We start from the raw sequence: 26,657 nt of genomic DNA, 5'->3' as shown, positions 1-26,657 counted from the left end.
GTCCGTCGCGTCGGGGCGCGCGACAAGTCCGGAGGAGACGCGAGACGACGCAGACCCGCGACTCGGTGCGGAGCGAGAGGCCGCTCGGATGCATGGCCGTTCTCTGAGCGTGCACGGCTGGGTGAGCGTGGCCTGAGCCAGGCCTGGGCCAGAAGCGCGACGCTCGAGCTGCCCGCTCGATCACGAGCGCCACCCGACCGTCGGGCGGGGATGCGCCACCGCCTCGGGGGCCAATGACGTAGAGGCGCCGGGTGGGCTGTCGGAAGAGGAAAGCGAACCGCAGGCGGAGGCTTTGCGCTCCTTGTCGTCCTCTTCCATCAGCGCGGATGCCCCAGCCGCGCTTGAACGGCCCCAAGGCGTCGTCGCCGCCCCTTTCGCCGTCTTCGTCGTCCATTTCCCCGTCTTCGCCGTCCATTTCGCCGTCTTCGTCGTACGTCTATCCCGTCCGCTCGCTTCTCAGCGGAATCCGTCCTGCTCGAGCAGCCGCAGACACGCCAGGTGCGCATCTATCATCGCATTCGACGATCCCTAGCACATGCTCATATTCGTCGTAGATGTCTCCACGCCCGCGGCGTCTTTAGAGGAACACGGCAACGCCCCCATCGGATCCATTCCCGGAGAGGCGCCCCCCTCCAGTCGTTCTCTTACCGGCAGCGCCCTCCTTTCATCCACACCGTCCTTTAGCACCAAAGTCTCTGAGCCGCGGAAAGTCAGTACGCCAAACTTTCGCGACTTCTCTCCGGACGACGACCCGCTTTCCCGCCGTTCGTTTGTCTCTGCACACGCCGCTCTCCATCAGGCAATGATGGACACCGCGTTCAATGACGATGCTACGTCCAACGCAGAGGCGGATGCGCGCCATCCGCAACAGATCTCTGACTTCGCCTCCGAAGCGTTCCCTGAGGTCGCGTCCGAAGACATCCTGCCTGCACCAGACGATAGCGTCTCCAACTTCGACGCGGCATTACACGGTCGCTTCTCAACCTCGGGCATCGTTCACTTGGCGCCTGTCCACTCAGGGTCTAATCCATCTGCGCCCTCGACCATCTCCGCACAGTCCTCGCGCGGGCGCACGAGCCGCGACTCCGTGGACGGCTCGGATTGCTCGGCGATATACACGCCGCTGGGCGAGGAGGAGCTCGTGGAGGTGCCCTCCGTCCAGGAGCCGGACGCAACTTCCTCAGGGTTGAAGGCCGAAGACGCGAGCTTGTCGAGCAGTAACGGTGACAGTGGAGAGGGGCCACATATTGCGTTCAAGTACGCGCACATGGAGGATGAGCACGGACACCATCTCATTGTCGGGAGGGAGGGAAAGCTAGCTAAGTGTGAGGACGAGGTGCGTGCCCGAGTTCTGTGCGGCGGATTCGCGCTCACGATACGCAGCCGATCCGTACACCTGGTGCTGTCCAAGGCTATGGCATTCTCATCGCGGTGGAGGAGGATGAGGAGACAGGCGATCTTGTCGTGCGCCAGGTGTCAGAAGTGCGTGTGGCCCGCATCCTCCCATCAGTCTAGCATGCTGACAGCCTCGCAGAACTCGACAGAGCTGCTCGGGCTTTCACCGCAGCACCTCTTCTCCCTCGAGTGCTTCTCGCAGACCCTACCCGACCAACAGGCGGACGTGCTTTTCGACAACATCCAGTATTTGAACGACACCGCGCTCACACCCGAGGAGCAAGCCGAGAACCTACACGTCTTCATGTTGAGCGGCTGGGGCGAACCGGGCACCGTAGTCACGGAAGCCTTCTCGAAAGACCCCCAAAGGCGGCGCAGCTGGACCTGTTGGGTTGCAGCGCACCGGCCACAGATGACGGCCCCGGCGAACGTGGAGACGAAGTCGGATGGTACGTCCTCGAAGACGGATAGCAACATCATCATCCTGGAGTTCGAGCTCGAGCGCGACACGTTCAACCCGCTGTACCCGCCCCTCCCTACCGACGACACGTCGTCGATGTACTCGGGCGTGTCCTCGCCCTCGGAGGGCACCGCAGCCAGCTCGAACTCCCCGAGCAACTCTGCAACAGATAGCTCCGGCCGGACCTTGGTATCCTCCGGCAGCTCGCAGGATCAGCTGGCGAGCACACTGGAGGAGTCGCCTGGCCTGGCGTCAACGCCAAGCCTCGTGAGCAGCGGGAGCGACCTAGTTCCTCGTCAGACGGACAGCTCGCCTGCGCGCTCGGGGACGGGTGGAACATCCGCCTTCGATACCAACGCTGAGGATGACTGGATGCCCAGCCCGGAAGATATCCTGGAGAGCACGACGAGCCGATCGAAGCCTCTGCTAGCGCTTGAGCGCCTTCGGCGTACACGACGCGTCGTGGGTGACTCTTCTGCGTCCGGCAGCACCAGTACGTTTGGGTCATCGAGCTCTGGCTCTCCCAACGGGAACGCGGCACGGGAGTCACTGCGGCGGGGCCCGTCCCGCCGCCGCAGAGGCACGGGGGCTGTGGGCATGATGGACGTGTTTGCGGTCATGGCGCAGATCAACGAGCAGCTCGGAGCAGCGCCAGATCTGGATACGTTCATGAAGGTTGTGGTGGGTGTCATCAAGGACCTGACGCAGTTCCACCGGGTGCTGGTGTACCAGTTCGATGAGCTGTGGAACGGGCAGGTCGTTGCCGAGCTTGTGGACTGGAAGCAGACGCACGACCTGTTCAGAGGGCTGCACTTTCCGGCTACGGACATCCCCGCGCAGGTAAGTGGTCCACGCAGACATCCGTGGGATTGAACGTTAATCACAGTAGGCGAGGCATCTGTATGCGCTCAGTAGGTCTCTTTCGCGGTCTCTCGGTCATGGGTTCTTAGATTGTGTGCAGATAAAGTATGGCTGTTGTATGACCGTGTTGCCCCGACGGCGCGGTTGGTTGTCAGGAGGAAGCCCTTGAGAAGCCACTTGTATGTATGTCCTAGCCGTCTCTTCGGGTGGTGGATGTTCGCGAACGCGATGTGAGTGCACTGTACTGCGATGGTCGTTGGACGCACTGATCAGAAGTGTATCACCGAGCTGCACGGCCGCAGGCAATGTGCGGGCACGCTCGCGAACAGCAACGCCGCGGACAGCAAGATGCCGCGGGAGTCTTCGGCAGTAGCGGAAGTGTCGGATGACGAGGATCGACGGGGCGAGGTTCAGCGATGAGACGTTGTAGGGCGACGAACTGGAATTGGGCCGGACGAGCCAGCAGACTGCGTACAGGTGAGTACGTTGTCTCTCGTCGCCTCGTGAGTTTAGACAACAGGCCGCGGTGTTGTGATGTCGGCGCGGACTCTGACCTTGTACATACATTCATTGTCAATATATCTCGTTGCACACTCATCACGGCGCGTGCTGGGATGTGGGAGGCGCAAGAGGATACATGGCTTGCCTCAGTCGCCCTCGCCTCGCCTCGCTCCGTTAACGATTGCGTACAACTTGAGGATGACTCTGACATTGAGCTCGCTCGCCAGCTTCAACCCATCTGTCTTCATTAACTGGAGGATGACTGTAACAAGGAGCTCGCTCGCCAGCTTCAACCCATCTGTCCTAGGATGACTGTAACATTGAGCTTGCTCGCCAGCTTCAACCCATCTGTCCTCATTAACTCGAGGTTGACTGTGACATTGAGCTCGCTCGCCAGCTTCAACCCATTTGTCCTCATTAACTCAAGGATGACTGTAATATTGAGCTCGCTCGCCAGCTTCAACCCATCTGTCCTAGGATGACTGTAGCATTGAGCTTGCTCACCAACTTCAACCCATCTGTCCTCATTAACTCGAGGATGATTGTAATATTGAGCTCGCTCGCCAGCTTCAACCCATGATCTGTCCTCATTAACTCGTTATGTTACGTTGTATACATGCTTATTCTGTCTTCTGTACGAACTAAGCTCGCCGTGACTCTAGTAACTATGTTCTCATCTCTCTTGTACGTCAAGATTCAAGATCGCTCGCCTGTTCCAACCCTTTTGTCCTCATCAGCTCCGAGTCCATGGCTGACTGTGCAAGCTCATTGTGTCTAGTACTACGACCCGACTTCGGTAACCTTGTTTTCTTACGCTCGCTCGCCGATTCCAACTCTTCTGTCCCATTAACTCACATTGCCATGTACTAAGGTTTGACATTCATGTTCTCAAGGAACCACATCGAACATTAGATGACAGTGGGCCGGACTCGGAGACACTAGTACGCGCGCATTCTATCCAGCACTGGGTTGTGCATAGTAGTTTCAGACGAGATACATTGTGTACATAGTGTAGTCACCGTGCAATTGTACACTGGCATACTAAGCTATGTATCTCGACCGTACTGCACCGTCAGGTGCTACCACAGACAGAGGGCCGAGGTGCCGGATTCTGTCCTGCCGGCGAACATCCTGACAGTTCGAATTAACAACGAGGGGCCGCGCAAATACATCGAGTGCGCAGAGGCTCACGACCAGCCGACAGATGCCCGGACCACTATGTAGCCGCACTCGACCGAGCGCGTTGAGTGCGTGGTCGCCCTACTGGAACAAGAACGGGAAGACGTACCCGTGCAGTATGGCCGCGGCGTCGGTCACTCATCACGCCATAACGCATCGCCGCCTCGCATCACCAGCGAGACTCGCTGATCGACTGCGCAGTCATGAACAGACCGCCCCAGTGGGCACGACGCGCAGAGTCGCAACTTCTAGACGACGCGCAAGCCTTCGCAACTCATAATACCGGAGACTTCGATGTAATCCGGCGTGAATCTAATGAGCGCAGTCACTCGCGCATAGCTCCAATGCACGGCCGGGTTTCGGCGGTGAACGTGGTCAGACAAGTGAAGTGAACGCGCTGAGGTTTGATGCTTACCGCGCCGGAGGTGTCCTTGCTACTGGTGACCAGGGAACTCGCTTCGACACCGAGCCCAAGGTTTGGTGCAATGACGAACTTCTCGAGGGCTGACCGGTGCGCCGAATACACAACGCGGCGACCCGGAGTGCGGAAACATGCTGTTGAACACGGACGTCACCATCGACACATGAAAGTGGGCTATAGTGGAACGTACCATTGTCGCGACCATTCGCTGTCACTGAGACGTGAGGTGGCAGGAGCAAGGAACTGGATTGTCCTGGCTGCCTCTCCTCGCTTTATAGCCATCGTACATCAATGATCACATGGCGTTGCTGACCATCTTTACTAGCTGCACACGGCGTCCCGGAGTCTCGACAGCGGCCGTCGGGTTACAGACCGTTTGGCGGGAATTGAAACCGACACGACCCTGACTCGCGGCGTATTCAATTTTTCCTGTTGTCAGGGTGCATATGTATTGGATAACTTCACTCCGGGTGCCCGCGCGCTGGCCGCTTATGTACCCGAGATTGATGTATCTTCTGTACCTGAAATGTGGTCATTGTGAGCGTGCGAGGTAAACTCATTTGGCGGAACCGTACATTCTTCACAGTGTGTGAATCGGACACTTCACGAGGGATGTTCTTTACCATGTCGCGCCTGTGCGCATCGTGCACATTAGCTGAACATTGCTATGTGCATACCCTGGGCCTGAAACACTGCATCATTGCCGTCAACGTTCAGCTACCAGCTCCCAGACACAAAACCGCATCTGAATACATTCGGATGCGTCTCCTCTGGACGGCATTTACTCACCTGACGGGAACCGTCGTACGACAGCATCACACGCCGCGTAACAACGCACCGCTGGTGTGCCTTCGAATGTGTCATACTGCTCCACGGATCCAAGGAGAGGCCGCGAAGCTGTCACAGCGGCGAGCCGAATCCGTGTAGTACCCGTGCAGCGAGATCCATTGAGGTATCGCGGTCAGCTGTGTTCGTGCCAGTGTTCAAGCTGTGCAGCAAGACACCGAGTGTAATCCACTGGGAGCCCGGGCCCGCACTGCGATCGAACACTATGCATTACCAGAAGTCCCGCGACGAGTGCGGATTGACCCGCCATTGTTACCGCCCTGCGGTGTCATTGGTACTGCCTGAGGCAGCCCGACCGGCTTTGTTCATTGACGCAGACCGTCGTATGGAGACCTGGATATGACTCAGCGGAGACCGTGACAGGACGGTGCACCTTACACTAGGCATCGGGATACGCAGGCAGACCTGAACAACCGGGCACCTAACCTTCTCGGGATCTCGTGAACGGCAGAAGTAACATGACAAACTGTTGGTCCACACGATCAACATGTCGAAACGCGGCGAAGAGATCGGGATCCACACAAACGTACCTTTGGCGCCGCCCAACCGGCGTTGCTCGCCGGTACTGAGTTACAGTACGCGAGATCGGACAGAAAGCCAATCTGCCGATGAGCGCAGTTGCTTGCCGAGTGGAGTGATCTACATAGGGGGGATTGAGGCGCCAACCCTCCGCGGGGCGAGATATATGCCGAGTCTTCCATCGCGTTACATTGAGTCCTGGACTCTCAGGTCTGACCCTGATCAGTGCGCCTACCTGCATTGATGCACGCACCGCGGCATGCCGCATTGAGGTATACGTGGCCTCGGTAGCAGCCCGGGGATGTTCGTCGCCAGGTAAGGCTGGCAGTGACCCCGCCAGGCAACCAACACCGTGGGTCAATGGCTACAGTGAGCAGTGGCGGTCCTCTGGTGCTCACGGCGACACCATCGTGTGACCCTAGATGTCGCAGTACCTGGGTACGACGTGCTAGGGATCGGACTCTAAGCGGAGCGAATGCTCAACCGGATTGAAGGCTCGAAACAGGGTGTGTTTCGGGCCATACAGCGGCAGAGGTTACGCCCTTGATGCGCACGTCACGGCGTTGCAACCTGAGCTATCATTGTTCTATACTGAGGCGACCCTCGCAGCCAGGCTAACAGATCGATAATGGTGGTTGGAGCTCTGGGCGCGCACACACCTGTGGCCCAGAGTTCCTGGCGAGGTATTCCGTCCATACGTCATTGACCAGAGTGTTGCGGATCACTGAGCAGATTGCGTGGTGGAACGGTCGTCGAGAGGCGAGGAAAACGTGCATTGACACGCTCCAATGGCATCCATTGGACAGACACACGGACACGGACCGTCTGGATGTTCATGTCGGCAGTGCATGCGTTCTCCGTGCACGAATTGACCTGCACCAAGGCGGGTTGACATACTCGTACTTACCAAACGGCAAGACCGACCCTACAACCGAAGTAAATGTGTCTGCGCACCGTACGGAGAATGGAGGCAAGCATACGCGTACCTTGTGTGATATGCCGGAAGGAGTTCTGGACCGCGCGTGGGATCATGGACTCGGATACTCTGCCTGACCACATTACTGCGAGCTTAAGCCCAACGGCTACCTGACCGCTGGCCGTGCTTCTGCTTGGTTGTCTTGTTGTGCGCCTAGTCTTCGAACGCCTGCGACTCATGGCGATGTCGACGAACAAACCCACGTTTATGTGTCACCATCCGTGTTAGCTCAATAGCAAACACACAGAGGGAGGTCGAGCGAGCTTGCAATTTCCGCAATCTGTGCGATGCAACGTACTAGGGCAATGACAAATGATGTTGCTCCCGTTGGGCTGCAGTCACTCTTTCGGAGGATCGGCTTGTTTGCGGTTGCTCCTCGAAACCTGTGATGATGAATTCCGAGCTTCTGTGCTGCCAAAGGAGCAGACTCACAGGCACATAACTCAAGTGTTACGCGCCGGGACGGCAATCCCAGAACGGCGGGATACCGCGCCGCAGAATCAAGCCTGCGTTTGAGTGAAAATCCACGCCTAGTCCGAGTAAAACTCTGACCGGCTGCGCGCCGTCTATTGGACTTGCAATACATTGATCGGTAACACGGCGCTGCACCACGCCTGGTGCGCGAGACGGGTCGAACTGTGGTAAAGCTGCGAATAATTGATCTAGTGCGAAACACGAGTGGGAAAAACGGGAGACGTGCTGAGTATATGCAGCGGCCCATCATTACCGACAGACACAACTGCCGATGTACATAGGTCATCGGGAGGGCGCTCTCGCGAGATACAAGTAGGCCCCGTATATCCACTGGAGACGAATATCCGTGGCCTAGTAGCCCCTCCCTCCTCGCACGACCGCCAGTGCGAGTCATCATCCGATGCGCCTGCAGTACACCAAGCCTCCACAGCGGCGGAGCCTCTGGCCGGGACTCGTCCTGCCGAAGAAACGAATAAAGCACAAGACAACGTACGGTACTCGTTTTACAAGAGCGCGCGGCGAGATCCGGCAGCTACTCACAAAGCAGCTTCGTGCGCGCCGTCTCATCCGCATGCCTGCATCAAGTCTGACTGATCACATCTTGTAACCAGAGTCAATTTCCGGCAAGGAAACCGCCGCAATGAAATGGACCGCGGAGTCTTTCTACACTCACGTCGCCAAAGAGTACGCTGTGTGCCTCGACGGCTGGCCGCAGCATCTCGTCTTTGCGAATCTCAGTGATGTCCCGGGCGGCATCGCCATGTTACAGGATCTCCTCAGCCGCATCCACCGCGGTGTTCTCGTGTTCACAAAGCTCTCAGAGGACGAGCATAAAGCACTCACCGTGCAGAGTGCTGCTCCAGGAAAGTTTACGCCGCGTCCACCCCGGGCTCAACGGCGGGATTATGGTGTACAGCGCGTGCCGCCCTGGCTCCGACTGTCGAGGCCGCCCCGGAAGGTCTGCGTGGGCCCCAAGAGTAGCGAGTATGTCGAAGACTCGGACGCGTATGATTCCGAAGTTGAGGAGATCGAGAGTGTTGCGGGGGTGGCTGATGACGGTGGTCTATCGGAGATTGAGAGCGCGTCGGGATTTGATGACTGAATGTTACTGTGGAATTGAATGTTCTTTTTGCGCGGATGTATGCGAGTCGCCGTTAGACGCGGCCGCGCGTAGCTTGCAAGTCTGAAAGTCCGGGAGCAAGAGAAGGCAGTCGGCGCGGCAGCGCGCTAAGCCCGGTTGCCTCATTTGGGTGTGCCATGTGGCCGAGCCATACGGTGGCTGACAGCGCGTTGACACTGACAGGCCTTCGTCTCGACGTGCCAACGTCGCCCTGACTTGGTGAGGAGTCTTGCAGCCCAACCAGGCTTGCAGAGAGCCATTCCCATGTCATAGGAAGCCATATATTGCATTTTTCGTGCAGAAACAGTGCTTTCACGCATGTTCCAGCCGAGTCACGGTTGTTGTTCCGGCCGTGCACGCTGCAAATCGGACGACAGGAGCTAACCTCAGCTTAACCTAACCTCTGTAAACCACAGTCCCTGTCTGTACTTGTCCCCTGTCAATATGGCATTGCCACGGACATTTAGCAATGATGTTTGGTGCGCGCAGATACCCTGAGAGCTTCAGACGGTCATATATTGACCTGTATGATCCCTGGTGCCCTCAGCTGCCAAATGGGGTTAGGTTAGGTTAGGTTAAGCGAGCCTGGTGCCTCCGGCGGAACACACCGTGCAGGCAGCATCCGCCGACGGCACACAACCGTACAGGTCCGCCGTCGCGTACAACTGTGGTATACCCTCACCCCAATGATCCTCACCTGATCATAGATAGAACAACATTGCTTATGTCGTCCCTGAGAACACCAAAAGTCATGACATTGGCCTGGACTACAGACAGCATTCCAGATTATAATGAGGATTCCTCGTTACAGTCTGGTATGCTGTCTGAGAATCCAGCCAATACAGGCTTTGAGCTCAAGCCAGCTCTGTCAGACTGATGAGCAATAGATCTCACCAGGAAATCCATAGCCGACGGCTCATAGCAATGTCCGATCAGTTACAGACCACAGACTTAACACCGGTACAGCGCTCAACTCAGTCTCAGATCTAGTAGATGTCCTCATCCCGTTGATGGCAACATGTCTGACATTCAGCTGTCCAGACTCAAATTCATATGAATGCCGTTGGTTTGCTCATCTCGATAGCTTACTTCATGTCCCTGGCACTCTCATTGTACATACCTGTCGACACTCCCACTGTCCCAGCATCTACCACGCACTCATCTACCTATGCAGTTCCTTGCTCGCCATCCCGTCCCTCCCGCCTTCACCCACATCTTCTACCATTCACATCCTACAGTCACTGCCATTTTGGTCACCACCATATGCCTATAGCTCCCCCTGTTCTTGTCCTTGCGTCTGCAACGCTCACGCTGCTCACCTTCGACACCGACTCGTCCATGCACAGGAGCAACCAGCAGCCCCATCTCTCATCCGCGTACGCGTGTTCGTTTCGTTTGTCTTTGTCACGCCACGATCTCACGCGCTGGTCCATAGCAGCTCGCGACTGCTCGCGTCGGACACCACTAGCCACGCCTAAACATCAGCAGCGATGGTCACACAAAATGCGGACCAGCTCTATGTCCCTCCATAGCAGGGCGCGCGCGCCGCTGCCCGGTTGTCGGGACGTCAGCCCCGACGACACAGCATCTGCGCACCTCGCCCGGCTCGCTCACCCATGGCGGTCTACGTTCACGGCCGGCACGACAGTGTGCCCGGTAACTGCTAACACCGATCCTGCACCCACATTGCCCGGCCCGTCGCGACTCGACGCCATGCCTTCAGCCACGAACGGTCACCTACAGCGCGGACGGTCTGCTCACCGCACCTGCCGATCCGCCCTCCGTTCCTCGCGCCGGTGCCGGTCCTCGCGCCTACTGCACGTCGCGGCCCGCAACGCGACGTTACTTCCGGTAGATGTTGCGCCGTCACGACAGCTTCAACGGTTGCTGGCGGGGACTCGTCTCATCCGCCAAGGACCCGCTGCCAAACCCTCCTGCTGGTCAATGCCACGAGCATGCGCCCGGTGGCCGCAAAGCCTCGCTCGCGCCCGTTCTGACGGGTTCCGCGAGAGTGCGTTCGAGGGCGATCGACGACAGAGACAAAGCCCTGCTTCGTACTTGGTTCACGGTGCAAGCGCGGCGGGTCCGCATCCCAGCTCGACCTTCGCGGCTGCTGATTGGCTCTCACCACGCGTCCTCCGCCTCGACACTCGTGCGCTCGACAATCATCCACGCCGACTATCTAGTCGTGTGTGGCTGCCACCGATCCTGCGCCTGCGCCCACACACGACATCTGCCCGCCGAAGACGGTGTCCGTGCACTCGAGAGGTAGCTCTTCTGGGCGTCCTCTGCGAGGCCCGCCCCGGTCACCTGCACGCGAACTCCGGGGCGACACTCTGCGCGGTGGTAGGCATTACCCGCCGGTCGAGACCGGACGCGCGCACGGGCACCGTACGCATCGTACGACGATATCGCTGGGCATTCAAGCACCACAGTCGGTCCAGAACTCGAGCCGGCGCGCAAATGCTCGGCGACGGTCCCCAACGCGCTCGCGGCACCCGTGCTCAGTGGTGCAGCGCGCGGGCGTGTCTGTCTGATCTACGCCGTTGTCCGGGCGAAGGACCGTGGGCGGCACGCGTGTCACGTACCAAGATGCCAGCGGGCGGCGGCGGTGGCCTCTGGGTGGAGGAGTCGTGGCGGCGGAGTGAGCGAGATCGCGCGGTGGCCCACCATCCGCGTGATCTTGTCTGTCCGGCGGGCGGATGAGCAGTGAGGCATGACGAGGGGCGAACGGAGGCGGGGTGCGAAGACGTCGGCATCCTCGCGGACGGAGCGGCTTGGGACGAGTGCGGCGATGCGGACGGAGTGGCTTGAGACGAGTGCGGCGATGCGGACGGAGTGGCTTGAGACGAGTGCGGCGATGCGGACGGAGTGGCTTGGGACGAGTGCGGCGACGCGTCTGCACAACAGGCAGAACGGCGCATGGACGCGAGGGGAGGGGGCGCAAGGAGGACTCGTCGACTCACCTCGAGACGGGGCATTTCCCGCCGGCTGGATCGGAGCGAAAGGAGGCGGACTTGCGAAGACGTCGGCATCCTGGCGGGGATGCTCGTGCGAGACGGCGAGGCATGAGCGCGACCGGAGGAGGCACAAGGTCGACTGACCTGTAGGACGATTCCCGCGAGTTGGGTGGAGGCGAGGGGTCGCTGTGCACGGCTGGAGCTGGTCCGAGAGGGGAGAGGCGGGCGGGGCGATGTAGTATACACAGTACCTAGCGACGCTGAGCTGCGCGGCGGATGCACGGCGTCGACTTGGGCAAGCCGGGGCCGCGCAGCCGTCTGCAGCTCTCGCACTCTGTGTTGCAGGAGGAGCCCATACTGCCTTCCTGGCGCTTTACATACCAGAGACCGAGTCTTACTCACGAGATGTGCCCGGTCTTGTGCGTGCGGGCTGTCCGTGCGGGCTGTCCGTGCGGGCTGTCCGTGCGGGCTGTCCGTCGCGTGCGGATCGAGGTCGGGGCGCGCGACAAGTCCGGAGGAGACGCGAGACGACGCAGAGCCGCGACTCGGTGCGGAGCGAGAGGCCGCTCGGATGCATGGCCGTTCTCTGAGCGTGCACGCCAGGGCTGGGTGAGCGTGGTCTGAGCGTGGCCTGAGCCAGAAGCGCGACGCTCGAGCTGCCCGCTCGATCACGAGCGCCACCCGACCGTCGGGCGGGGATGCGCCACCGCCTCGGGGGCCAATGACGTAGAGGCGCCGGGTGGGCTGTCGAAAGAGGAAAGCGAACCGAGCTGCCGCAGGCGGAGGCTTTGCGCTCCTTGTCGTCCTCTTCCATCAGCGCGGATGCCCCAGCCGCGCTTGAACGGCCCCAAGGCGTCGTCGCCGCCCCTTTCGCCGTCTTCGTCGTCCATTTCCCCGTCTTCGCCGTCCATTTCGCCGTCTTCGTCGTACGTCTATCCCGTCCGCTCGCTTCTCAGCGGAATCCGTCCTGCTCGAGCAGCCGCAGACACGCCAGGTGCGCATCAACAGAGCTATCGTCGCGGTCGACGATCCCTAGCACATGCTCATATTCGTCGTAGATGTCTCCACGCCCGCGGCGTCTTTAGAGGCACACGGCAACGCCCCCATCGGATCCATTCCCGGAGAGGCGCCCCCCTCCAGTCGTTCTCTTACCGGCAGCGCCCTCCTTTCATCCACACCGTCCTTTGGCACCAAAGTCTCTGAGCCGCGGAAAGTCAGTACGCCAAACTTTCGCGACTTCTCTCCGGACGACGACCCGCTTTCCCGCCGTTCGTTTGTTTCTGCACACGCCGCTCTCCATCAGGCAATGATGGACACCGCGTTCAATGACGATGCTACGTCCAACGCAGAGGCGTTCTCTGACGTCGCGTCCGAAGACATCCTGCCTGCACCAGACGATAGCGTCTCCAACTTCGACGCGGCATTACACGGTCGCTTCTCAACCTCGGGCATCGTTCACTTGGCGCCTGTCCACTCAGGGTCTAATCCATCTGCGCCCTCGACCATCTCCGCACAGTCCTCGCGCGGGCGCACGAGCCGCGACTCCGTGGACGGCTCGGATTGCTCGGCGATACACACGCCGCTGGGCGAGGAGGAGCTCGTGGAGGTGCCCTCCGTCCAGGAGCCGGACGCAACTTCCTCAGGGTTGAAGGCCGAAGACGCGAGCTTGTCGAGCAGTAACGGTGACAGTGGAGAGGGGCCACATATTGCGTTCAAGTACGCGCACATGGAGGATGAGCACGGACACCATCTCATTGTCGGGAGGGAGGGAAAGCTAGCTAAGTGTGAGGACGAGGTGCGTGCCCGAGTTCTGTGCGGCGGATTCGCGCTCACGATACGCAGCCGATCCGTACACCTGGTGCTGTCCAAGGCTATGGTATTCTCATCGCGGTGGAGGAGGATGAGGAGACAGGCGATCTTGTCGTGCGCCAGGTGTCAGAAGTGCGTGTGGACCGCATCCTCCCATCAGTCTAGCATGCTGACAGTCTCGCAGAACTCGACAGAGCTGCTCGGGCTTTCACCGCAGCACCTCTTCTCCCTCGAGTGCTTCTCGCAGACCCTACCCGACCAACAGGCGGACGTGCTTTTCGACAATATCCAGTATCTGAACGACACCGCGCTCACACCCGAGGAGCAAGCCGAGAACCTACACGTCTTCATGTTGAGCGGCTGGGGCGAACCGGGCACCGTAGTCACAGAAGCCTTCTCGAAAGACCCCCAAAGGCGGCGCAGCTGGACCTGCTGGGTTGCAGCGCACCGGCCACAGATGACGGCCCCGGCGAACGTGGAGACGAAGTCGGATGGTACGTCCTCGAAGACGGATAGCAACATCATCATCCTGGAGTTCGAGCTCGAGCGCGACACGTTCAACCCGCTGTACCCGCCCCTCCCTACCGACGACACGTCGTCGATGTACTCGGGCGTGTCCTCGCCCTCGGAGGGCACCGCAGCCAGCTCGAACTCCCCGAGCAACTCTGCAACAGATAGCTCCGGCCGGACCTTGGTATCCTCCGGCAGCTCGCAGGATCAGCTGGCGAGCACACTGGAGGAGTCGCCTGGCCTGGCGTCAACGCCAAGCCTCGTGAGCAGCGGGAGCGACCTAGTTCCTCGTCAGACGGACAGCTCGCCTGCGCGCTCGGGGACGGGTGGAACATCCGCCTTCGATACCAACGCTGAGGATGACTGGATGCCCAGCCCGGAAGATATCCTGGAGAGCACGACGAGCCGATCGAAGCCTCTGCTGGCGCTTGAGCGCCTTCGGCGTACACGACGCGTTGTGGGTGACTCTTCTGCGTCCGGCAGCACCAGTACGTTTGGGTCATCGAGCTCTGGCTCTCCCAACGGGAACGCGGCACGGGAGTCACTGCGGCGGGGCCCGTCTCGCCGCCGCAGAGGCACGGGGGCTGTAGGGATGATGGACGTGTTTGCGGTCATGGCGCAGATCAACGAGCAGCTCGGAGCAGCGCCAGATCTGGATACGTTCATGAAGGTCGTGGTGGGTGTCATCAAGGACCTGACGCAGTTCCACCGGGTGCTGGTGTACCAGTTCGATGAGCTGTGGAACGGGCAGGTCGTTGCCGAGCTTGTGGACTGGAAGCAGACGCACGACCTGTTCAGAGGGCTGCACTTTCCGGCTACGGACATCCCCGCGCAGGTAAGTGGTCCACGCAGACATCCGTGGGATTGAACGTTAATCACAGTAGGCGAGGCATCTGTATGCGCTCAGTAGGTCTCCTTCGCCGGTCTCTTGGTCATGGTTTCTTAGATTGTGTGCAGATAAAGTACGGCTGTTGTATGATCGCGCTGCCCCGACGGCGCGGTTGGTTGTCAGGAGTAAGAGAGACCTTGAAACGCCACTGGTACGTAGCCCCCACCGGGCCCGCGAGACATCTCATGAGAGCTTTTCAGGACATGACCCACTGTTATCTTCGCGCCATGAGTCCGATCCATTTGAAATGTCCGTCGTTCCCCCCTCGTCTTTGCGAAGGGGAATTCATATCCTGTGTATAGACCTCGAGAACATGCAAGTCCGCGCGTCCATGTCCGTTGTACGTATCGTTTCGTGTTGTAAATTGATTCGGTTGCTCATGAGGCGTATGTAGTCCATCATTGCTTTCGGTCAACTGTGGGGTCTCGTCGCATGCCACTCCTACGGGAATCACGGGATGCGTGTCTCTTTCCCTGTGCGGCAGATGCTTCGCCTACTCAGTCAGTCGATATCCCGCAATGTGGAGCGGCTCAGCTACGCTCAGCGCTTGCATACTCGGAAACTGGTATGTCAAACTCGCTGCCCTTTCCGGACGTGTCCGCTGAAGAGTATGGCCGCAGATCAATACGATGCCTAGCGAGCAACACCCGTCAGGCTACATCGTCTCGAACGCGGATGACCTCCTTGGTTTGTTTGACGCTGACTATGGTGTGCTCGTCATTGGCGAAGGCGCCAAGATCCTAGGCCCGAACCAGCACGGTCAGGAGATCCTGATTGTCGCGGAATACCTCCGGCTCAAACAGTTCGAGTGAGTCGCTTACTGCGTTGCCTGAAGTACACGTCGCCTTATTATTTATCCGGACATCCACAGCACAATCCAGGTGTCACAAGCGGTGACCCAGGATTACCCCGATCTCCACCTCAATACCGGGCTCGAGGTCATCGCCGGTCTCCTGTATGTGCCATTGTCAACTGGTGGGCGGGACTTCATCGCGTTCCTGCGCAAAGGTCAGCCTCGCGAGGTGCGCTGGGCAGGGCGGCCGTACAAGGATGGGGAGTCGCGCAGTGTGCTCGAGCCCCGGGCGTCGTTCCGCTTGTGGTCGGAGATTGTGGCTGGCCGTTGTCGTGCATGGTCGGATGAGCATCTAGAGACGGCTGGTGTGCTCGCACTTGTCTATGGCAAGGTACATTGGAATGGGGCCGTTTGTAGACATGTGCTGATCGATCTGTACCAGTTTATTGAAGTCTGGAGGCAAAAGGAGAGCGCGTTGCAGACGACGAAACTCACGAATCTGTTGTTATCGAACGCTAGTCATGAAGGTACGTGCGCCTATTCTGCTCAGTCGCGTCGCCCTGACACCAGCCAGTACGGACACCATTGAATCATATCATAAAGTGAGTCCAATCAGCTTTGTTTGCTGCATGAGACTCATAGATGTAATGCTTTAGTTATTTGGAGATGGCTCTTAATGGACCACTGGATATCGAGACACGTGAAAACCTTAGTCAATCGCATGCTGCATCAAAAGTCAGTCACCGCGTCTAGACCTTCTGTCGCCATTATTTGACCTTGTATACAGAGCTTATTATTCACGATCAATGACCTGCTGGTACGTATTGCTGATTCCCACAGAGGTGGAACACTGGATACGATGAACATCACATCTCAGGATCTTACACGCCTCGAGAGCGGCCACGAAACATCTTTCTACGAAGTCTTTGATTTGCATCGTGCTATCGAAGACGCAGTCGTCCTATACAGGAACGAAGCGTTCCGCAGAGGGTTGTTCTTCTCTGTAGACCTGTCTAATTCCCCGAGACTAGTGGTCGGCGACTCTCGCAAGATCCGGACGGTCGTGGCCAACCTCACTGCGAACGCTTGTAGGTCGCCCGTGCCGGTGGGTTCACGAGATTATTAACAGAGTTTTTCAGTGAAATACACGGACCGCGGAGGCATCTCCGTGGAGTGTCATGCATATGAGGAGCCAGCAGGACTCCGCGATGCTCACAATGTCGCTGTCGAGATCATCGTCTCAGACACCGGGTGCGGCATTACGGGAGAGAAGCTGGAATGCATCTTCCGAGAGTTCGAGCAGGTAGAGAGTGCGCCGCCTCGAGCTCCCACTCAGGGCCTCGGTGAGTATCTATTCGTCGATCGCCCATGTCTTGAGCTTATGTGTCGACCTAGGATTGGGACTGGCTATTGTCGCTCGCATAGTGGAGCAACTCGGCGGTCAACTTCGAGTGGACTCACGGACCGGGGAAGGGAGTCGCTTCTCCTTTCTTATTCCGTTCACCACGGATACCGACAACAGCATCACCCCTCAAGACTCACGATCCCCTTCATCGCGTTCCATGAACTCTGCGGATGACACTCGAGGAAACGAGATGGATAACCTGGTGCAGGCGCTCTCGAACCACCACCTCAGTCAGAGTCAGAGGATGTACTCCGAAAGCGTGACGCCCGCGGATTCCGAGATCTCCAGGTTAGACGTAGGGCGAAATAGGGCTGAGAGTACCGAACCGGAGCCGAGGTTGCTCACCCCGGAAGGAGAATCGAATGTCGTCCGCCGGAAGTCAAGTCGGGCACACGTGACTCCTTCGAAAGTCTCCTCTCGGCCGCGCTCGGGTCCACGGTCATCTACATCTCGCAGTAATCGTTCAGATGGCGAATTCACTACTAAGCTGCGTTTGCTGATCGTTGAGGTAAATCGAATCGGCTCGTCATCCAGGGCATAGAGCTGAGCCATCTGGACAGGACAACGACATTAACCGGATGATTCTTGCCAAACGGCTGTCGCTGGATGGTCACAACGTTGTCAACACCACCAACGGCCAGGAAGGCCTTGACATGCTAGAGGCGGACTTCGAGTTCGATGCGGTCCTCATGGATATTCAGTAAGGGATACATATCTTCTATATTGACCATGTACTCATGTCTCCCGCAGGATGCCTCTATTGAACGGGTTCGAAGCTACGGAGCGCATCCGCGGGCTGGAGGCATCGAGAGCGAACCATTTCCACCGGTCTTCACATAAGCTCAACGGTCGAATACCCATATTCGCAGTGTCCGCTTCGTTGTTCGAGGACCAGCAGGAGGAACTCTTCAAGCTTGGGTTTGACGGGTGGATATTGAAGCCAATCGACTTCAAGCGCTTGAGGGTCATCCTCCGCGGTGTCGTCGATACCGTGCAGCGAGCCAAGGACGTTTATCAGCCACATAACTGGGAAGTCGGGGGCTGGCTGAGGAAACTTGACAAAGTCCTTGAGGACGACGTGTCAGTGTAACTGCGAGTATTCGAATTCGCTTGGTTTGTAGTCGTATCTTATTGTGTCCATATCATATTCCACAAGACAACCACGGTCCCCTGCATCAACAATCACATTCCACACTGTATTAGTATTCATTCCTCGCACTTTGTAGCCATACGCAGAAATATACGAGTGCCTGCGATCCATGGTTCGTCTAATCCCTCTATTGTATTGGCCAGTTGGGACCGCGCAGGTGCGATTGGTGTCTATGTCATGACGGTCTACATACGTGTATTCGATATCATATACCAGCTACACTTCGGATACAGTTTCTGGATTCGGATACTCGTACGAAGCACTTCGACCATGGAAGATCCGCCCGCGCTCAACGCACAAAGACAGTATACATAAGAGAATGCACGACGAACCCGTGATAGATTACAGATTGGATACAGAAGCTCGCGACTCTATCAGTGAGAACCTGTAGCATCACTAGCCATGGCATACAACGTCTCCTTGTCGCCGCTCTCGTCGACGAGCGCACGGAGCATACCCTGTTCATTTTTCAGAAGCTCGCTGGGCTTGCCGAATTCAGCCTATAGAGTACTCAGTGTCCAAACCAATGATCAGCATGTGATGTTCACGTACAATATTGCCAGCGTCGAGCACCATCTGAATGGTATTTATGAGCAGCGAAGTCAACTGAAAGGCAGCACAACTCACGATTTTGTCGGCGTCCATGATGGTCTGCAGGCGATGAGCGACGATGAGCAGAGTGACGCCCGTGTCCAGCTCTTGGCGGAGCGATGACTGTATCACAGCATCTGTTGCATAGTCTGAAGGCAACCGCGTCAGCCTAATTCTCAACCTCTAGGAACACTCTCACCGATGGCAGACGTAGCTGGATGAGCGACAATATAATGGTTAGATAACTAACACTACGATGAACACGGCACCGACCTTCATCCAGAATCAGCAGCTTGCTCTGCCGCACGATGGCTCTTGCAAGGGCCAAGATCTGACGTTGCCCAACGGAGAGGTTCGTTCCACCGCTTGCGATGGGCGTGTCGAGAGTGATGCGACCCTCGGTCATGTCGCTCTGCAACGAGAACAGGCCGGCAGACCGAAGGGCATCGTTCAAAACGGCGTCGTCATACTGCTGGAAGGGATCTAGGTTTTGACGCAACGTCCCGCTCAAGAGCTCGGGCTGATACCACAGTCAGGCTAATGCAAGCATCTACCGAGGAAGAATGACGCACCACTTGCGGAATGATCGTAATATTCGAGCGGAGAGCGTCCAGGTTAATGTTGTCTGTCGGTAGACCATCATAATACACTTTGCCTTCGGTGATAATACACCGTAAGAGAGCCAGAGTCAAAGAGCTCTGAAGGCATAGCATCAGCATGCGAACGTCTCACATACATGGCACGGTGCTTACCTTTCCACTACCGGTGCGACCGACTAGATAGCAGGGTTAATGATGGATTCGCAACTCGGAATGATTTCCACTCACCGATGCCAACGCGCTGTCCTGACCTCACCTCAAACGAGATCTCGTGCAGTACGCGAGGCCCGTCCTAGATTTACTTACTAAGCATATGCTTGCTCGCGCATCAGAGGAGACGTACTGGAGAGTATCGAGCGGAGAGCTTCTCGACTTTGAGGTCTCCGCTCGCCGGCCAGTATGCGGGCGGAACACCTTCTGGCGTAGCTTTGGGTTCGTGCTCGATCTCCATGTATTGTTTGATACGCTCGAGGCTACAGCAATCATAAGTAGAGTCTCATGTCTGCATACCACCGTCTCTTACCTGTTGCCTGAAGGGAAGAACATGGTCAGAGACAATTTCCACCTGCTCATGTTGCGACGTACCTGATACCTCCAATTCATTGAAAATCCTCACCCACCAAAGAATCATGCTGCTAAATCCAACTGCATGATATCAGAACGGTGTGGGGACATCCATATCCGACCCTCCTGACCTGCCATGTTCAGGGAGAAACCGGTATTGGACGCGGTGATTGACTTCCCGTACACCAAGTAGGCCGCGAGAGCGGCAGAATAAACGGATCCTAGGGCGGTAATACGGACAGTTACCCAGCTACGAGGCGATCAGATTGTCTGATCAGTCATCTGCAGTATTCAACGCACCGATTGAGACCCCAGAAAGCTCTTGTAGCACGAGTATATCTGTTGATGCGTACGTATGACTCCTTCTTGAACGCTTCCTGTGCACCGTAGGCGCGGATAGAGGCTGTCAAATCCGTCAGCTAGAACCCTAGGTAATCGAGCAATACGTTACATACTGAGACCCGCAAACGCGGCCCCGAAGTGGCCGAGCACTGGGGCCTTTGCATTACTTCTTTCACGTTTGACCGCGAGTTGGGCCTTCATGTAGACCTCGCCGATCCAACCACCGACAGCGGCAATGAACACACCGGGGATAAGGAAGATAGGCGATATCACCACCACGACACCAAGCTTCATGAGCATCTCGAGCGACATCTCTGTAAGGACACTGAACAATCTCGCAACGGGACCGTCAACTTCGTCAAATTTGTTAGTTGAGGACATGCTATGTACAGGGTAGACTTACCTTCTTGAATGTCTTGTGTGCATCGAGCAATAATCCGAGATGTAGGTGTTTTGTCAAGCCACCTACGAAATGATTTAGTGATGTGTCACGAAAGTAGTGTTTTGAACTTACCGCAATGTTGTAGCCAGAATCGAACGCATTAGCTCGTTGTGAATGACTCTCGATGCTCTCAGCGTCCCGTACATGTAGACATAGAAGGCCGCCACGTAGAACAGGGTCGATATGATCATGATCAACCCGTATACACCCAGGAAGCTATCAGAGATTGTGGTCAGAAATGTCGCTCGTATCAGCGTGGGAGACATACTATGGAACATTGACTTCAGACGCGGGCACTTCTTCGTATTGCCTCGCCCAAAAGCCCAGGAACCAGGTCTCAAGGATGTTGAAGACCATGTACAGCATGAGACCGCCGATAAAGCTGAACCAGAAAAAGACTTGGTGGTTCCCTCCGAGCGCGCCGAAGAGAAGCCGCACTGTTGTGTTCGTTAGAAAGACACTATGACCAGCAGAAACATGAGACGTACTCGCTTGCCAACCGACATGCCCGACTGCGACCTCTTCTTCGACGACAAGTTTGCCATCCTCCTTCGGAACCTCTTCCGGAGCTTGCTCGTCAACGGTAGCTTCTGCTTTCTCTATCTCGGCCTCTTCCTTGGCTACTTCAGCGGCCAGCTTCCTGTCACGCTCTAGCGCGTTGGCTATGGATCCTTGACTGGATATTCTGCCGTCTGTGCCGAGAGCGACAACGTAGTCGGCAATTGGGCTGGCCATCGAAACATTGTGCGTCTACGATTGATACCATGAGGAGCTTGCAAAGTTCAGGACAAATGTGGACTTACAACGAGTAGCACCGTTCGGCCACGTACAAGGTCGCCTTTGAAGCACTTCTCGACGATCCATCGTGATGTGTGGACGTCTAGCGCGGCGAGTACCTAGCAAACAGTTCACTCCTCCAAACCCATGGAAGGTGACTCATCGCTTACATCATCCAACAACAGTGTCTGCGCCTGCGAGTATATAGCACGGGCAAGCGTGATGCGTGCCTACGATGGGTGTGAGTACAATGGCATCGCCCAAACGGACCACCGAATACCTTCTGACCGCCACTGGTGTCAAAAGAGTCAATGATTGCAATTGAAAACATCCCAAGTCGAACTTGTACCTGAGTGTAATACCCCTTTCGCCCACCTCCGTCTCATCACCCGCAGCGAACAGCTCGAGATCGCGTTTGAGAGCGCACTGTTCGAGGACTATATGCGCAGTTAAGTAATCTGCTCTCTACGGCGGGATGCGTCAACGTACCTTTCTGGTAGCGTTCCTCATTGTATGGTGCCCCGAAGAGGATGTTGTCCTACTCAGACACATATGATTATGATGCACCATTCCCGCGATGAAGCACCTACCCTGATAGTCTCATTCTGTACCCACGACTCCTGCGCAGCATAGGCGATACCTCCGCTACGGGGAAGATTGAAGAACGAATCAGGACCCGCCGGTATGTAGTGCATCTCGCCCAACAACGCCATCAACAACGAGCTCTTTCCCGAGCCAGTAGGGCCGATGACGAGGTTGATGCTTCCTTTCTTGAAGATCAGGTCGCCGTCGATGCGCAAGGCGAAGTTACTTCGCCCACTTCCAGGAGTCGATGCAGCCGAACCACTGGCTGTGTTTGCCCATGTGAAAGAAGTGTTGCGGAAACCGATCACGTCTTCCTCGGGCTGCGCGCCGATCTGAGTCTGGATCTCGCCAGGCTGCTCCGAGTACTCATCAAGGAGCTCTGTCTATGGCATGACATATTCCCATCAATCATCTCGGAATGCGAGGCAGAGAGTACCAACCTTCTGCAAGAACTCATTCACTCGGTCCAACGATACCTTGGCTGTAATACAGAACTCAGTCTTCTAAACGTATCTCGTCGGTCTGTTTCATGACCCTACCTCGGATCAGCTCAGGCACGAAGCCGAGAACCATATGCATCAAACTGCTGAAAGTGTCGAATACTGCACATCCGTGAGTACCATGCAAACCGCCAAGACTCACAGGACGTACCGGTGATAGACGAGAAGACGGCAGAGGCTAAATGCCAGGGTGAGATTTACGCGCATACAGGGAGGAGTCATCTCACCAGTGAGCTCTCGTTTCATGACCATGGTCTATAGGCTGATGTCAGTTTGTAGTCGACATCCATTTTGATGGGGCGAACTCACGTATGTCGCATAGGTCGCTATCATAGTCACCAAAGGAATGACGTGGCTTCAGGTGGTTCAGTGTCAGCTGTATGGGTGCAGAAGACTGCATACGCACTTCAGGTTACCATTGATAAGGTCGAGCAGCTTGTTCTTCTTCACGAGCTCCAGCTCTTCCTCACGCTTTTCAGCCAGTTGCTCGGTAACCCTGGGCTCCCAACCGAACAGCTTTATCATGCGGATGACGTTCATAGCTGACAGGAGTCAGCGAGAGTACACCGGTGGATATTTGTTGAGCCCACTTTCTGTCGCAGTCTGTACGCGAGCATCGGTCTAGAACGGTATGCGTCAGCAGCTTGCACGCCCAATTATACTCGTGAACGTTACCTTCTTCATTTTGGCGACCTGGATCTTGCGAATCATCGTTGCAATCAAACCAGGGACGGGGAATAGTATGACGATGCAAGCGAGACCGACGAATGCACTGTGAGGCTATCAGATGTGCTGGGTTGCCTCTCATGGTACAGCTACTGACCTCCAGCCCAAGACGGCGTACAAGAACCAGACACAGCAGATGATCTCGACCGGCAGCTTGACCACTGTGGGGAGGTAAAGTTGAACGAGGAACGCAAGCATCGAGACGCGCCAAGCACACACAGATCACCACGAAATCCCTGCCGTTTCCGAGAGAGGCAAGGTCGGACGAGATCAAGTTGTTGATCTTGCCGACGACGTTCTTGCCCTTCTTCTCGTCGTCTTTCGGCTTCCCCGTCTCCTCCTTCCCGACGATCTCTGGGCGCTGCGCGGGCGCGGGCACCGTCTGCGCAGTCGCAGTGGACTTCTGCTTGCCCTTGCCTGCTGACGAGTCGCTGTCATTGTCGTTGCCATTCTCCTGGGCAGTGGTCGCGCTTGAATCCGCGACGGATGCCGTATCAGGTGTGCCGGCGACGGTCGTGTCGCCCTCGCTCTTGGCAGATTCGTCAGAGGCATCCGCCTTTATGCGCATGCGCAGGGCGTGCTCGAACACAAGCTGCGTGATGATCGCCTCGACGCGGGTCAGCAATCTCGTCTACATGTGTGCTAATTAGTCACAGTACGAGAGGATAGGAGGCTAGACGCACGGAGATGAATGAGAGAGCGGCCATGAAGATGTAGTCGAAGATCGGCCCGAAGAACAGTGTCGCGATCCAGAACCAGGGCCGCACGGTAGCACCCACGCCCTCGGTCTCGAGGTACCTGAGGGGGAGATGTCAGAGGGCCAGGCTTCAATGCGACAATGATATGCTCACATCAGGATGTACCGGATAGCGAGCGGACCGATGAACTCCGTAGTGGTCTGCCGAATAGAAAGTGAGCCTGCATAGCGGACCGAGGGGATTGCAGACGTACGTCCACAGTGGTCAGGATGGTCAGGATGATCCAGTCCGCTCCTGTTCAATCTACATAAGTACACATGTGCGCAGCCACGCAGACGCGCATGAACGTACGAAAAACACGCAGAAGACCCCACATGAGATGCCTTCCCTTCGTCTTGACTCTGAAAGGATCGAGTTCCTTCCGAGCACATCAATAAATGCAGCACCCATGCTAAGAGACAGACATACATCAACGCTGCTTTTCATCAGGTTGTGCGCTTCATCGTAGTCGGCCAGAGGGGGCAGCATGTCGATCGTGAGATGCTCGACGCGCGACGCGAGCCTTATTGTCGGATCGAGCCAAATGTACAGCCAGAGTGACAAGATGGAACTGGTTTGCTCTGGGTGCGGGTCGGGCCATGGGTTCTACAACACCATTGGTTTTCGCCCTTTCTACGTTGTCCGCGTGGCTGCAGCGACGTACCTCCGGGTCAAAGGGAATGTACAGCCGAGGGATTAGGAGAGGAACGAAGACAGCACTGAGAGTCAGCAGGGCTAATCTGGTCCAGAGCAGCGCACCCTCATCGAGATCTATGGGCTCGAGCGTGAATGTTGCCAAGGGCCAGAGATCGCGGTACGCGTAAGCCGCCCACTCCAAGACCAGGATACAGTTCAGGTGGCGAACGACAGTTGTGCTGAGAATCGGACCGGAAAGCACCGAGGCGATGCTGAGGGCTGATGCGTACAACTGGATGACGCGTTCAGTTTCGTTGGGCACGTAAGAACAAGCAGGGGAAAGTGCTCACGTAGGTTATGCAGGTACCGACGTGGATAACGATCTGGGAGTTCTGGGGCTCCAGAGTCGCCGTGTGTCCGAGAGCTTTGGTTGCGCTGTACATGGACATGCCTAGTAAAGCCAGAGTTGAACCAGATCGTACAAGGTTGAACGCGATTATGACGGCGCCTCCATGCTCCTTGACGTGTTTTGCGAGCGCGGACGCATTCTCGCTCTCCTCTGGTGCATGGAGAGGCTCAGCTAATGGTGAAGGCCCTGACTCAGCAGGTTTCGTGTACGCGTTTCGCTGGGTTCGAAGATGGAAGGCTAGCTGCACCAGCAGTACTAGGACCGAAAGCGCAGCAACCCCAACAGGATAGAGCAGTGTGGAATCCGCGAAGCTGGGTTGCATGTAGTTTCAGCTTGAAATGAATGCGACATGGAACTTACTCGATTTCATCTCGTGCAGCACTCAGCACCGAGACACTTTGGTTGCCAGCCTTGTGTGCCTGAGCGAAGACATATTGCGCAGTTCCCGGTAGGTTCACGGACCAACTGGAATGACTGAAGAACGGGTCTCTTCCTGTGTCCATCGTGCCTGGGACAGATAAGACACTCGAAGGACGTGGAGGAGGAGGAAGACGCACGGCTAACGCTGATTCAGAGAGTCGATCTACCGTTACAAGCGCGCGGGATAATTCTGGGCAACTCGAACTGGCAGACGCTGTGTACATTGTATATGGAGGAACCTCCATCAAGAAGCCACCGGCACCGAACCTTCAGCTTCCTCCTCGACAACCATGCGTTCCAGTGCGTTCCCTGTGTTTTGAACGAGTCATTCCGGCAGTATCGGAGCAGGCCGTGTGACGCGTTATTGATCTGTGTCCCAATAACCCAGGGTTCGGCGCCTCGGCCCCGGAGCTTGCAAAGAGTCAGTCGGCAGTCAGATCTTCAGAGCGAGTCCGCGCCTGGGAATTGCGAGGTATGACAGGTAACGGATCGAATTCAACCCCGCGTTGATAGGCTATTCGTAGTATTCGTGTCAGATGTCTCGAGTCAGCGAAGGTCTGCGACAGCATGCGATCATATCCCTGCAATGGCCTTCCAGCTGTGAGACGTCTCAGACTCGGTGTGCATTCGCCGGTGCAATGCCTCGCCGACAGCGTGCGAGGGCGAGGTGACGGCGCTGCCAATTGCTGTTGTGACTGTCGTCGCGCCACCGCCGGTCTGCGCGGCCGGTATTTGATTGGATCGGCCACTGATTGGTCGGACAACCGGACTTACCGTTTCATATGTCCGTTCACGTGCGATGACCTGCAAACGGAGACTCGGATAGTGAAAGTGCAGTTGCTCACCACCATCTCTTCTGGTCACTTCAGTCCCATGTCCTCAACGTCCCTCGTCTCGAGCCTCGGAGAGTTGGTCTACTGACCTTTCGGACATGTGAGGCGATATGTGATGCGGTATGACGGTATCAGTGTCCACTCAACAGTGTCAACACCCGTTGCGCGACTCGGACGCGCACAGAATTGCTGAATACGTACCTGGTTTTTTCGCTTTCTAGGGTAAAC

General features: G+C 56.9%; 5 protein-coding genes across 5 annotated transcripts; 4 read left to right on the top strand and 1 right to left on the bottom strand.

Annotated features, from left to right (window-relative positions):
- Positions 1-326: 326 nt before the first annotated feature.
- On the top strand, positions 327-3,136 carry C8Q71DRAFT_863067 (uncharacterized protein; the record flags this gene model as incomplete). Its single annotated transcript, XM_047928118.1, has 8 exons — positions 327-498; positions 555-1,336; positions 1,384-1,482; positions 1,535-2,695; positions 2,745-2,766; positions 2,817-2,859; positions 2,911-2,946; positions 3,019-3,136. The coding sequence occupies 8 exons, from the start codon at positions 327-329 to the stop codon at positions 3,134-3,136; spliced, it is 2,433 nt and encodes an 810-aa protein (XP_047773131.1).
- Positions 3,137-8,032: 4,896 nt separating this feature from the next.
- On the top strand, positions 8,033-8,734 carry C8Q71DRAFT_863066 (uncharacterized protein; the record flags this gene model as incomplete). The annotated part of the gene is made up of 2 exons (XM_047928117.1): positions 8,033-8,183; positions 8,244-8,734. 2 exons carry the CDS (start codon positions 8,033-8,035, stop codon positions 8,732-8,734), a joined length of 642 nt encoding a protein of 213 aa, XP_047773130.1.
- Positions 8,735-9,578: 844 nt separating this feature from the next.
- Positions 9,579-11,622, top strand: C8Q71DRAFT_789498 (uncharacterized protein). The gene has a single exon (XM_047925263.1). The coding sequence runs from the start codon at positions 9,806-9,808 to the stop codon at positions 11,456-11,458; it is 1,653 nt and encodes a 550-aa protein (XP_047773129.1). The 5' UTR covers positions 9,579-9,805; the 3' UTR covers positions 11,459-11,622.
- A 1,061-nt stretch (positions 11,623-12,683) lies between these two features.
- Positions 12,684-18,703, top strand: C8Q71DRAFT_843557 (uncharacterized protein). Its single transcript, XM_047926567.1, has 18 exons — positions 12,684-13,507; positions 13,555-13,653; positions 13,706-14,866; positions 14,916-15,071; positions 15,121-15,169; positions 15,223-15,260; positions 15,315-15,485; positions 15,541-15,728; positions 15,792-16,104; positions 16,156-16,240; positions 16,288-16,315; positions 16,370-16,448; positions 16,501-16,530; positions 16,591-16,801; positions 16,853-17,056; positions 17,109-17,626; positions 17,679-17,818; positions 17,869-18,703. The coding sequence occupies exons 1-18, from the start codon at positions 12,752-12,754 to the stop codon at positions 18,206-18,208; spliced, it is 4,566 nt and encodes a 1,521-aa protein (XP_047773128.1). The 5' UTR covers positions 12,684-12,751; the 3' UTR covers positions 18,209-18,703.
- C8Q71DRAFT_887948 (uncharacterized protein) lies at positions 18,383-25,679 on the bottom strand (the record flags this gene model as incomplete). The annotated part of the gene is made up of 42 exons (XM_047928604.1): positions 18,383-18,768; positions 18,821-18,844; positions 18,896-19,008; positions 19,059-19,073; positions 19,133-19,379; positions 19,432-19,557; positions 19,612-19,634; positions 19,687-19,750; positions 19,802-19,931; positions 19,982-19,988; positions 20,044-20,103; positions 20,154-20,272; positions 20,323-20,425; positions 20,478-20,717; positions 20,768-20,829; positions 20,879-21,022; positions 21,075-21,243; positions 21,295-21,556; positions 21,610-21,702; positions 21,754-21,813; positions 21,864-21,876; positions 21,933-22,020; positions 22,073-22,121; positions 22,174-22,551; positions 22,609-22,649; positions 22,708-22,770; positions 22,820-22,846; positions 22,896-22,923; positions 22,978-23,023; positions 23,075-23,210; positions 23,259-23,289; positions 23,344-23,440; positions 23,492-23,555; positions 23,614-24,025; positions 24,078-24,192; positions 24,246-24,292; positions 24,346-24,386; positions 24,444-24,510; positions 24,561-24,737; positions 24,796-25,059; positions 25,118-25,487; positions 25,537-25,679. The coding sequence occupies 42 exons, from the start codon at positions 25,677-25,679 to the stop codon at positions 18,643-18,645; spliced, it is 4,884 nt and encodes a 1,627-aa protein (XP_047773127.1). The 3' UTR covers positions 18,383-18,642.
- Between the last annotated feature and the right edge of the window lie 978 nt (positions 25,680-26,657).

Source organism: Rhodofomes roseus (assembly GCF_022264815.1).
Source record: "Rhodofomes roseus strain CIRM-BRFM 1785 chromosome Unknown C8Q71scaffold_36, whole genome shotgun sequence".
Taxonomy (NCBI): domain Eukaryota; kingdom Fungi; phylum Basidiomycota; class Agaricomycetes; order Polyporales; family Fomitopsidaceae; genus Rhodofomes; species Rhodofomes roseus.
Note: the sequence above shows the minus strand (reverse complement) of the source record. Positions and strands in the feature narration are given on the sequence as shown.